The sequence below is a fragment of the Trachypithecus francoisi genome, unplaced genomic scaffold (genome assembly GCF_009764315.1).
Source record: "Trachypithecus francoisi isolate TF-2019V2 unplaced genomic scaffold, Tfra_2.0 Lachesis_group16, whole genome shotgun sequence".
Taxonomy (NCBI): domain Eukaryota; kingdom Metazoa; phylum Chordata; class Mammalia; order Primates; family Cercopithecidae; genus Trachypithecus; species Trachypithecus francoisi.
This window is the reverse complement of record NW_022681461.1, coordinates 5,749,455-5,761,986: the sequence shown is the minus strand read 5'-3', so window position 1 is coordinate 5,761,986 and position 12,532 is coordinate 5,749,455. Positions and strand designations below refer to the sequence as shown.

The following is a 12,532-nucleotide window of genomic DNA, read 5'->3' as shown; positions in this document are numbered from 1 at the left end:
CTCCTGGACTTGAAGGCCCCACCCGCCCTCCTCCACCCGCCCTCCTCCACCCCGGCAGGGTGCCCGGAATCCGGTCGGAGGCGCGCGGGCCGGAGGTGCTCCCGGGGTCTGCACAGCGAGGGCGAACTGCCTCCTCCGGTCAACCTAGGCAGGTCCCCAGCTGCTCTTCCGAACCTCCCGGCCGTTCCTCTGAGCCCCGGGTCCGAGCAGCCGAGGCCGCGCAGGGAGGAAACTCACCTAGAAGCCGGGCCCCGCCCCTCCCGCCGCGTGCCTCCTACAGGTCCCGGGGTCCCCGGGCGCGGCCAGAAGGCGGCCGGGCCCCTGCCGCTCTCAGGGACCGCGATCCCTGTAGCAAACCATTTCAATCCAGATCACACGCCACTTCGGCCACCTTCGACCCCAGCGCGGTGGGGGAGAGGAGGTTTCACAGACCAACAAAAGGGAAGCCAAAGAGCCCGTTTCCATCAAGCGGCCCGCGGGCTGGGAGAGTCAGAACCCAGAGCTGCCGGCGGCCCCACCCCCGCCGCAAGAGCCGCTTCTCCGGGGCCACGTCCAACCCAGGATTCCGCCCGGCATCAGGCCGCCCTAGGGGTGGGGGGGCGCTCCGGGACACACTGGGGACACTCGGGACCCTGTGCCCTTAAAGGCGGAAGACCTCGGGGAGGAAGACCGGGTCCTGGGACCTTCGGGGCACATCTGCGGACTCGGGTCCCGCGCCCGGGGCTCGCACTCCCACTCCCACTCGCCACCCTCGGGAAGCGCCAGCGAGAGGCTCCCCGCCGCCTCCAGCCTCTAAAAACAGGCGTCCCCAGAGCGCGGCTTATTGTAACCAGCGCGAGGCGGTCCGGGGTGCGGGCCGGGAGCCGCGCCGGGCGCGGTGAGAATGGCCCTCCCTGGCGCCCCTCGTTCGGGAGCACGGGCGCCGGCGCGGCGGCAGGGAGCAGAGTGGCGGAGGAAGGGCTGGCCCAGCAAGCCGCGAGCCACCGCCTGCGCACGAGGGGGTGCGCCGGATCCTACCTGAAGTCCGGGACACCGAGAGCAGAAGCGCGGCGGCCGCCCAGACGGCCGGGATGCACAGCAGCGGCTGCCGCGGGAGCGCCGAGCCCCGGGCCATGCCGCGGGCAGTGGGGGCCGGGCCGCCCTCCGAACTTCGGGCTGGGGCGCGGGGTCGGGCGCCACCACCCCTTTCTGCCGCGCGTCCTCCCCTCCTTCTCCCCGGCGCTTCGCAAATGGGTCCACTTCGAGGACCTCGTCGTTGTCGTCTTCTTCTCCGGGCCCGGATGCGCCGCTCTGCTCCAGTCGCGGCGCGGGCTGGCCGGGGAGGTTCCTGGGCGCGGGCTGGGGCGTCCCGCCGGCCGCCAGGACGAGCGCGGGGGGCGGACCGCGGGCGGGCGCGCAGGAGGCAGGGTCCCAGCTCGCCCGCCCCGATGGGCAGAGCGAGGCTTGCGCCGGCGCCCCCTGCCGGGGGAACGCGCGGGCGGCGGGCGGGACCCAGGGAGCGGGGACCGCAGCTGGGGCCCCGGACCTGCCTCCCGCGCCCGCCCTCGGGCCTGCGCCTCGGAACGCTTTAACACAAAGGTGGCGCCTTAGGGGCGTCAGCCGGAGTTAGGCGGGTCTGCCCCCGCAGGAGAGGCGCCCAGAGCGGTTGCCCCCGACTTTCGGGGCCAGACACACGGGGATTTAGGTCACAAATCAGTAACTCCGAGCTGCACTGCGCACCGGGACAAATCTGAGAGCCACCCAGTCCCAGACACCAGCGATGAGGCAGAAAGAGGAGAAGCAAAAGCCAGAAAAGGAAACGTTCAGGAAAACAGGCCGCGTTGGCACCGGCGCCCTCCCAGGTCGGTGGGGACAAGCGCGTCCCCCAAAATGCTCAAAACTGCCAGGGGTGGAGCTGCGTGGAGGGAGCCCTCGGGAGCGCGGCGCTATCTGAAGCCACCGCGGCTTTTGGTTTACTGTTAAAAGCAAATTGTATAATTTTACCCATTAAAGGCAGAACATTATTTGTTCTCTGCAGAGCCCCAGAACATGCAGAAGTAATTTGCTTCACTTATAAGAGACATTTTGAACGCAATTCAAATAGCATATTTTCTTGCTTATTCTTGGTTTTGCTCAGTACATGCAAATGTCTTTGTTTTTCCTGTCTTAGAGGAAGGAATTGGATTCTCCAGCATCTCAGTTGCTTGTTCCATGAGATTGATCTTTCAACTGATTATCCAGCAGTGTGTTTGGTGTTTTTGCTGGAGTACCAAGCCCTGCTCATTGGAGTGCATTAGGCAGAGCCCTGGCCTTGGGTGCCAGACCTGAGACCTCAGACAATTGGCCAGAAATAAAAACTCTCTTACTATGGTCTGCGGACAAAATGACTAAGCCAGCTCTAGCCTGTTACCTCTATTAAAAGTATTTAGGCGCCCGGCCATCTCTACCCGATTTGTGTGAGGAAATAATCTCACACAGTTCTTATTCCTAGGAGCTGCTGTAAATCCAGTAGGAGAATGGGAGAGGATCCCAACCCCTCCTCAACTGGGTGGCAAAATTATTGCCAAACTTCCTAGACAGGCTTAGGCTGTTCCTCTGCCCAGGCTGGTGTGGGTCTGAACGGGGGGTTGCTCTCCCCAGTGTGGGGGGAAAACCCGACGGGCTGCAGAGAAGGGTCCTGAACCTGCCCTGGAACACCCCTCCCTCAGCAATGCTGTGTCCTTTCCGTGGTGCTGTGCAGCTAGGAGAAGGTGGTCCCAGCACCTTCGCTTTCCACTTCACACAGCTTGGGCATGTGGCTCCAGAACCATTTCATCAGCAGCCCTGCCATTTATTTTTGTGTGACCTTCTGGAAAATGACCTCATCATGCCTCAGCCCCCCATCTGTGTGTTATTTTCACATGACTGAGGCCCCACAAACCCAACTCAAAGGTTTAAACAGCAACATATATTTTGCTGACAGTTTCTTGGGTGGGGTCAGAAATATGGGTTATATTGCATATGATTTCTTCAAGCTTTTTAAAGCTTTCTTTTTTGGCATGTCTCTCTCACTTTCTCCTTCCTCCCCTTTCTGTAGGTTCAGAACTGAAGGATAAACATGAAAAGCAAAGTTGGAAGGATGAAAATACAAGCTTTCTCAGTGGTTAAGAGAATGTGGCTTACGTCCAAGGCCACATTGGAGCAACACATTCCTTTCCATCTGTATTCGTCATCAATTGCCACATAACAAATTGCCCCAGGATTTAACAGCTAAAAACAGTAAACACTCATTATTTCACACCATTTCTCTGGGTCGAGAATGCAGGAGAGGCTTAGCTAGGTGGTGCTGGCTCAGGGTCTCTCTCAGGAGGTTGCAGTCAGATGTCAGCCAGGGCTGCCATTATCTGAAGGCTCGCTGGGGCTAGAGGAGTCTCACAAGGTGGATTACTCACATACTCAGCAAGTTAGTGCTGGGTGTGGATGGGAAAGCCTCGGTTTCTAGCATCCTTCTTGGGCAGCCTCACAAAATGGCTTCTAGCTTCTCCCAAAGTGAGCAATCCAAAAAGGAGCCAGATAGAAGCCACAGTGTCTTTTATAACCTAGCCTTGGAAGTCACATGCCATAATTTCTGCAACATCTTATTGGCTGCATGGGTGGGCCCTTTGTCATAGAAGGAAACTACACAGGGTTATATATACCAAGAGATGGGAATCACTGGAGGCTGACACCACACCAGCTGTATGGGGACAGCCATGCTGATCCTTGTGATGGACAGCAAGCAAGAGGGAAAGAAAATGAGCAGGGTCTATACTAGCAAGAGCGGCAGGAACAAGCCCTTGGAGGCCTTAAGAAGGGAGCCATGCAGATATCTGGGAAGAGTATTTCAGCTGAAGTGAAGAGCCAGTGTGAAGATTTCAAGGCCAGGGGTATCCTGGGATATCTGATGCCTGGGTGGTTAAATTATATGGTCTAATTCACATTTTCCTGATGAAGAGTCATGTTCTATATCTTTTCTTATGCTTATTGGCCATTAGCCTACCTTCTTTTGTCAAATGTCTATTCAAATTTTTGCTGATTTAATTTTTATTCTTTGTCTCCCTCAAATCATGGGATTTCTTTTTTTCTCCAATTTTTTAATAAGGTCGGATGTCTTCTTTTCAAGTGTTGCCCGGGCATGGTGACTGTTGCCTCTAATCCCTACACTTTGGTAGGCTGAGGTGGGAGGATCCCTTGAGCCTAAGGGTTGAAGACCAGCCTGGGCAACATAGTGAGATCTTGTCTCTACAAATAATAATTTAAAAATTAGCCAGGAATGGTGGTGAGCGTCTGTAGTCCCAGCTCCTCGGGAAGCTGAGATGGGAGGATCACCTGGATCCAAGGAGTATGAGGCTGCAGTGAGCTATGATTGCACAACTGCACTCCAGCCTGGGCTGCAGAGTGAGATCCTGTCTCTAAAACAAACAAACAAAAAGTTTTTAGAGTTCTTTTTTGTATGTTCTGGGTGAAAACTCAAAGGGATAGATATATTTTCTTCCAGTTTCTGGCTAGTCTTCATTTTTTTAATGATGTATTTTCATAAGTTGCAGTTTTTCATTCTGCTGAAGTCCAGTTTATCCATTCTTTAAGTTGTGTGTAGTGATTTTTGAGTTTCAATAAATACCAAATCAGACCCCTCCCCCCCCAAAAAAAACAGAATATGGAGTTTCTGGGCATACCAAACTTCACTGCGTGGACGTGGAAAGTAGGTGACTGCAGTCCAGGGCATTGGGCCCACCGCGCTTTTGTGAGGAATACCTGCAGGCCAGTGTGGTGTTTTTCACTTGCTCATTACTTTTTCAGTTAGGAAAATCCTCAGCGTGAACTGTACCCTTCTGCTCCACTAGCAGGGAGCTCTACAAATATCCCACTGCAAACAAGATAAATTGGCAGACTTGTCAAACACAATGGCTTCATTTCCTCACTCCACACTCCTTGCCAGTCTGCCACCCTGAATCCACACAAACAGCTGGGTGGGGTCATCCACGTACTGAACCAACAGACATTTTTGTTCTTCTCTCAGGCAGTCACTCTGCAGCATTTTACCCTAGACCATTCCCTCTTCAAAACATGTGTTCCCCTCGGCTTGTATGACATCAAGCGCCCTGGCTTTACTTCTACTTCTTTAGACATTTCTCCTTGTTCTTCTTTGCACCTTAACCTCTTCCACTTGGCATATGCTGGTCTTGGTCCTCTGCCATCCTTTCGTCTTGCTCCACACTCTCCCAGTGAGAAAGCTCTTCCAAGCTCATGGCTTCCACTGCCACCTATGTGCCTGGCACCTCCGAAATCTGTAACACCAGCCTGGTGTGCTCCTCTGACCTCCAAACTTAGATTTGCAGCTGTCTCTCTGGCATTTCCACATGACTGTCCCAATGCCACCTCAAACTCAAGTTATTTAAATCATGGACTCAAGGTGTACATCGCCCTACCCCAAACCCTGCCTCGAACCTCATCTTTTCCTCATGTTCTCTCCTACGCCTGATGGCACCATCATCCGTGTAGTTCTACAAGACAGAAACCCAGCCCCCTCCTTGCCACCTCCCTCTCTCCTATGTCCACCTAGCACCACGGCCTTTAGTCTCCACCTGATGCCCTCTGCCTCCCGTCCTCTCTCTCCATCCCCATCACCCTAGCCCAAGATGCTTGTCTCGTTTGCCTGGAGAAGAGCCTCCTAACTAGTCTTTCCATCTCTAGCTTCCACCCGCTCCAGTCTCCTCTCCACCCATATATGGGAAGAAACTAAAGCTAACGATGCTTCTGCCAACTGCCTTGCTCCTGTTCCTAAGTGAAAGCCTGAAATCTTTCACAGCCCTGGGGCTCTGACACCTCCTTACCTGTCCAGGCCCATTCTGTGCTATGTTCTTCTTGCTCCCTACTTTCCGGCTATTCCAATCTTTCATTTTCTAAAAACACAGAAAGCACTGAGCTCCTTTTCATCAGGGGGCCCCTTTAGCAAGCAGTTCTTTCTGCCTGCAGCATGCTCTCCCTCACTCCCTTCACTCAAACAGCTCTGTCTCATCCCTGTGGATGCCGCTTACTTGGAAATGCCTTCTCTGTTGTCCTCAGCCCACAGTGGGGCAGGGCTCCACGGAAACCCACCTGAGCACAGACCACTGTGCTCTGCATGCTCACTGGACTGAAGACTGTTCTCTGCCGACCTGAAACTCCACAAGGAAGAGACTGGTGTGTCCCCAGCAATGCCTGAGATGTGCCAGCAGTGAATCTGTGGATAAAAGGAAGAGAGGAAGGCAGAAAAAATGCCGACATGTTGAGCTCTGATTTAGGGCAAATAGAATAAATTCTTTTATTTCCCAGTCTGCTGCCTTTCCCTCTAATGTACAGCAGATTCTTTCTTAATGATGCTGGCAGTCTCTCCATTTCCCACTTACATGACTGAAGTGTAGACTCATCCTGAAATTACTGATCATCCAGAAACACGGGGCTTTTATAAAGTAAATTTTACCTCAAACCATATATTTCTGTGTACAGCTGTTTAAGCTATTCAGACTTTCTTGTTTTCAAAAATTCAGATTCAGGAATAATAAAACAAGAATTCTTGTTTTCACCAATAGCTACAAACTTTGGAAGTTCACAAGGCTTGAGTACAGTAGTCATTATAATAAATAAATTTTAGCCAGGTGCGGTGGCTCATGCCTGTGATCCCAGCACTTTGGGAGGCCAAGGCGGGCAGATCACCTGAGGTCAGGAGTTCAAAACCAGCTTGCCCAACATGGCGAAACCCTGCCTCTACTAAAAATACAAAAATTAGCTGGACATGCTGGCGCAGGCCTATAATCCCAACTACTTGGGAGACTGAGGCAGGAGAATTGCTTGAACCCGGGAGGCAGAGGTTGCAGTGAGCTGAGATCGCACCACTGGAGTCCAACCTGGATGACAGAGCAAGACTCTGTCTCAAAAAAAAAAGAAACTTTATCTTAAATTTCCAGTCTTTTTTTTTTTTAGACGGAGTTTCGCTCTTTGTTGCCCGGGTTGGAGTACAGTGGCACCATCTCAGCTCACTGCAACCTCTGCCTCCCAGGTTCAAGCTGTTTTCCTGCCTCAGCCTCCCGAGTAGCTGGGATTACAGGTGCCTGCCACCACACCTGGCTAGTTTTTATATTTTTAGTAGAGACAGGGTTTCGCCATGTTGGTCAGGATGGTCTTGAACTCCTGACCTCAGGAGATCCACCTGCCTCGGCCTCCCAAAGTGCTGGGATTATAGGCATGAGCCACCACGCCTGGCTGACTTAATCTCCTTAATCGTGTTGAGAATTCTCCTGAAACCAAGTATGTGGTGTCTTTGCCAACACCAATTCTCTGATTCTCCCAAAATCAGCTGGGTGCCCAGCAATTTCATTTTATTATGACACTAGCTATCCAGATTTAGGAGCAGACTTGACAGGTTTAAAGGCTCAGTCCCACAAGACTGACCCCCACTTCAGACGCCAACCCCAAGTACTGAGTTCCCAGGTTACCTACACTTCTGTCTGACTTACTACAAGTTTGTGGCTTCCCACAACCTCCTCCTCAGTGGGATAATTTGCTAGAACAGCTCACAGAACTCAGGAGCACACCTTACTTACTACTGCCTGTGTATTATAGGGACATTGTCAGGAAGAGTCCTATGGGAGAGGTGCACAGGCTGAGGTCTGGAGTTAGGAGGCAAGGAGCTGCTGTGTGTATCCAGGCACACCACCCTCCCTGTATCTCAGTTCACTCACCAATCCGGAGCTCCCCAAACTCCATAGGTGAGGGGTGTTTATGAAGGTTCCATTACATAGGCACGATTAATTTTATCATCGGCCATTGGTGATTGACTCAGTCTGCAGCTTTCTCCCTTCCCCAGATGTTGGGGAGGGGTGCTGAAAGTTCCAACCCTCTAATTAAGGTTTGCTGTTTCTGGTGACCAGCCTCTAACCCGAAGTTATTTAAGGCCCGGAGCCCAAAACCACCTTATTAAGATAAACCCAGGTATGGTCTAAATGGGTTCTTAACAACAAAAAGCATGATCATTCAGGAAACTCCAAGAGTTTTGGGGCTATGTGCTATGAACTGGGGACCAAGACCAACTATATACTTCCCATATACCACACATGTGGTCACGTTTTTCCTGATGGAACAGCTAGAAATAATAGATGTGTTTATATCATCATGGTTACTACCATAGGATTATTAGATTAAAATACTAATGCTGCTAAGATTTTTGTTCAGCAAGGTTTCATGCCAATAATATCTTCCAAAATCCCCTTTAAAAATAATGTGTAGGCCGGGCACGGTGGCTCATGCCTGTAATCCCAGCACTTTGGGAGGCTGAGGCAGATGGATCACCTGAGGTCAGGAGTTCGAGACCAGGCTGGCCAACATGGCGAAACCCCATCTCTACTAAAAATACAAAAATTAGCCGGGCATGGTGGCGTGTGCCTATAATCCCAGCTACTAAGGGGGCTAAGGCAGGAGGATCACTTGAACCTGGGAGGTGGAGATTGCAGTAAGCTGAGATCGTGCCACTGCACTCCAGCCTGTGCAACAAAGCGAGACTCTGTCTCAAATAATAATAATAATGTGTAGGCCAGGTGTGGCCACCTGTTATCCCAGTGCTTTGGCAAGCAAGGCATGAGGATCATTTGAGCCCAAGAGTTCGAGACCAGCCTGAGCAACATAGCGGAACCCTGTCTCTACAAAAATTAAAAACTATTAGCCAGGTGTGGTAACACACACTTGTGGTCCCAGCTATTTGGGATGCTGAGGCAGAAGGACCACTTAAGCCCAAGAGTTTAAGGTTGTAGTGAGTCATGATCACACCACTGCACTCCAGTCTGGGTGACAGAGTGAGACTCTGTCTCAAAAATACAATAATAATAATTGACTTACAGTCTCAAAAGCACAGTTAGAATCTCTATTTCCTATGAACTGGCAATCACCAGTTTTGTTGGGCAATGCTTAGACATACAGCTACTCTCTTGAATAACACAATCTCTAAAATATATAGAAAATGATGGCTCCATCTGCTACTGGAACCTGCAGTGAGCTGCCAAAGTGCTGGGATTACAGGCGTGAGCCACTGCACCCGGCCATACTTTATTTCTTTACACATGGTTTCCTATAGTTCTTTGGACATACCTAAAGCAGCCGATTGCAAGTCTTTGGTCTAGTAGGTCTCGTGTCTGGGCTTCCTCAGGGGCATTTTCTACTGACTGCTTTTTTTTCTACATGTATGGGCCATACTTTCTTGTTTCTTTACATGCTCCATAATTTTTTGTTAAAAATTATACATTTGGCTGGGTGCAGTAGCTCATGCCTATAATCCTAGCACTTTGGGAGGCCAAGGTGGGCAGATTGCTTAAGCCCAGGAGTTTGAGACCAGCCTGGGCAACATGGCAAAACTCCTTTTCTACAAAAAGTACAAAAATTATCTGTATGTGGTGACACATGCCTATAGTGCCAGCTACTCAGGAGGCTGAGGTGAGAGGATCATCTGAGCCCAGGAGGTTGAGGCTGCAGTGAGCCGTGATCATACCACTGCACTCCAGCCTGGACAGCAGAGTGAGACCTCATCTTAAAAAAACGAAACAAAACACATGGACATTTAAATAACATAATGGGACAGTTCTGGAAATCAGAATCTCCTCCCCTTTCCAGAACTTCTCCTCGTTGCTTGTTGTTTTCGCTGTTGTTTGTGTGTTTAAAAACTCTTCTGAATTAATTCTGTCTATAATTGCTTTAGACTGAATGTTTATGTCCTCCCAAAATTCATGGGTTGAAACCTAATGTGATGGTGTTAGGAAGTGGGGCCTTTGGAAGGTGATTAGGTCATGAAGGTGGAGCCCTCATGAATGGGATTAGTGCACTTATGAAAAGAGGCCCCAGGCCGGGCGCGGTGGCTCAAGCCTGTAATCCCAGCACTTTGGGAGGCTGAGACGGGCAGATCACGAGGTCAGGAGATCGAGACCATCCTGGCTAACACGGTGAAACCCCATCTCTACTAAAAACTACAAAAAACTAGCTGGGCGAGGTGGCAGTGCCTGTAGTCCCAGCTACTCGGGAGGCTGAGGCAGGAGAATGGCGTGAGCCCGGGAGGCGGAGTTTGCAGTGAGCTGAGATCCGGCCACAGCACTCCAGCCTGGGCGACAGAGCGAGACTCCGTCTCAAAAAAAAATAAAAATAAATAAATAAATAAATAAAAAGAGGCCCCAGAGAGCTGCCTTGCCCCCCTCCACCATGTGAGGATACAGCAGGAAGGTGCCAACTATGAACCAGGAAGAGACCCTCACCAGATACTGCATCTGATAGTGCCTTGATCTTGGACTTCCCAGCCTCCAGAACTGTATGCAATAAATTTCTGTTGTTTATAAGCCACTCAGGATATAGTATTCTGTTACAGCAGCCCAAGTGGACTAAGACAGTACTCTTTGTCATGTGAGGTCACTGCAGTCTCTGCTTGATTAGCTTATTGGCCAGCTATTGATCGAGCAGATTTCCTTAAACACCTGGAGTTAGTCAGTCTCCCAATCTTTGCCAAGGGACTGTGTGTATGTGTTGGGACATGCCTTCCACATTTAGCCAGGCAGCTGATAACTCTGCCTTTCCCTTCACTTCCTGCTGACACAGAAGCTCAGGGTCCATCAGAGGTGGCAGCTTAGGGGCTTCTCAGGTTTTTCCTGAGTGTACACACAGCAGAGCCTTCCAAATTCTCTGGAATGTGCTGGAGCATTTCAAAGCCCCATGGACATCTCATTTTTCAGCTTTTCCTTTTTTTTTTTTTTTTTTGAGACAGAGCCTTGCTCTGTCGCCCAGGCTGGAGTGCAGTGACGCGATCTCAGCTCACTGCAAGCTCCGCCTCCTGGGTTTACGCCATTCTCCTGCCTCAGCCTCCCAAGTAGCTGGGACCACAGGCGCCCACCACCTCGCCCGGCTAGTTTTTTGCATTTTTTAGTAGAGACGAGGTTTCACCGGGTTAGCCAGGATGGTCTCGATCTTCTGACCTCGTGATCCGCCCATCTCGGCCTCCCAAAGTGCTGGGATTACAGGCTTGAGCCACCGCGCCTGGCCTCAGCTTTTCCTTTTAAGCTTCCTTGTTAGCCTGTCGTTTTTCCCAACTGTGTAGCAGTCAGGTTAAACAGTTGCCTGTAAATATTTTCAACAAACACCTGTGAGAAAAGGTTTTTCTCACTAGGCAAGCCCTGATTCTGGTCGAATAGAGACAGCCTTTCAAGTGGAACCTTCCAGGGAACCATCAAATAAACCAAAGAATTACAGTTCTTTGGAAAGGAGGCTTTGAAGAAGTTCCACCTCCATTCTGCTTTTTCTGGTGGCTAACAGGCTGCTGGTTATCAAGGCTTCTGTGAAGCTGGAGAACAAATTGGGAATAGGGCAAGTTAAAGCACCATAATTTTACTGTTTTTACTCAGACCCAGCCTCTTTTTTTGCATAAGTACTCCCTGGATTGCTACAAACCTTATGTTAATTTCCAGAGTTCTTAGAAAGTTGATTCTGACAATTTTCTCAGTTTTCCCATTGCTTTTATGGAGCAGAAACTTTTTAGAGGTTCTTACTTCACCATTTCCACTGACCTTGAACCCACTTCTACCAGGATTTTACCTCTATCTCTTTACAAAAGCTACTCTTGACAATGTGTGGGTTTTTTTGTTTTGTTTTGTTTTGTTTTTTCTTTTTGAGATACAGTCTCGCTCTATTGCCCAGGCTGGAGTGCAATGGTGTGATCTCGGCTCACTGCAACCTCCACCTCCCAGGTTCAAGTGATTCTCCTGCCTCAGCCTCCGAGTAGCTGGGATTACAGGCATCCGCCACTATGCCCAGCTAATTTTTGTACTTTTGGTAGAGACGGGGTTTCACCATGTTAATCAGGCTGGTCTTGAACTCCCAACCTCAGGTGATCCACCCGCCTCGGCCTCCCAAAGTGCTGGGATTACAGTCGTGAGCCACTACGCCCGGCCGACAAGGGTTTTGGTGACTTTCATGTTTCTAAATCTAAGGAATCAATTATGAGTCCTCATCTTATTTGACTTATTAGTAGCATTTGACCTTCACCTTGAAACACTTCCTTTGTTTGACTTCCTAAACACTCCTCTGGTTTCCTTCTGACCATACTGGTCATTTTCTATAATCTCCTTTTCTGCTTCCTCTCACCAATCTAACTTGTAAATATTAGGACGTCTTGTTCCCTTGGTGATGGTTTCCAGTCTCATGTCTAAATGCCAGCTCCATGCTGATATTCCCAAATGCCCATCTCCAGTCTGAATCCCTGAACTCAAAGGGCAGATATCCAATGACATACTCAACATTTCCACTTGAGTTTTGAGAGGCATACCAAATTTTGAAGTGTCCAAAAAATAGCATACTCCTCCCGCAATCTTTCTCATCTCAGTGAATATCACTTAGGCCAGAGACTTTGAAGTCACCCTTGACTCTTCCCTTTTTCTTACATGCCAAATCAAATCCTTTAGCAAACGTGCTGCCTTTATCTTCAGAAAATATTCCTATAGCAACCAATTTTTAGGGGACTTGACCATGGTCC

At 50.2% G+C, this 12,532-nt stretch overlaps 1 protein-coding gene across 3 annotated transcripts in view; it reads right to left on the bottom strand.

Annotated features, from left to right (window-relative positions):
• The window catches only part of ROR2 (receptor tyrosine kinase like orphan receptor 2), a 226,369-nt gene extending 224,871 nt beyond the window's left edge, over nucleotides 1–1,498 (bottom strand). For all 3 annotated transcript variants that reach the window (XR_004443354.1, XM_033236791.1, XM_033236792.1), the window contains exon 1: nucleotides 1,018–1,498. Coding sequence is in view for 2 of the 3 variants with exons in the window: in XM_033236791.1 (XP_033092682.1) it covers nucleotides 1,018–1,114 (97 nt within the window). In the remaining variant the exon portion in view is untranslated. The remainder of the gene's footprint in view (nucleotides 1–1,017) is intronic.
• Between the last annotated feature and the right edge of the window lie 11,034 nt (nucleotides 1,499–12,532).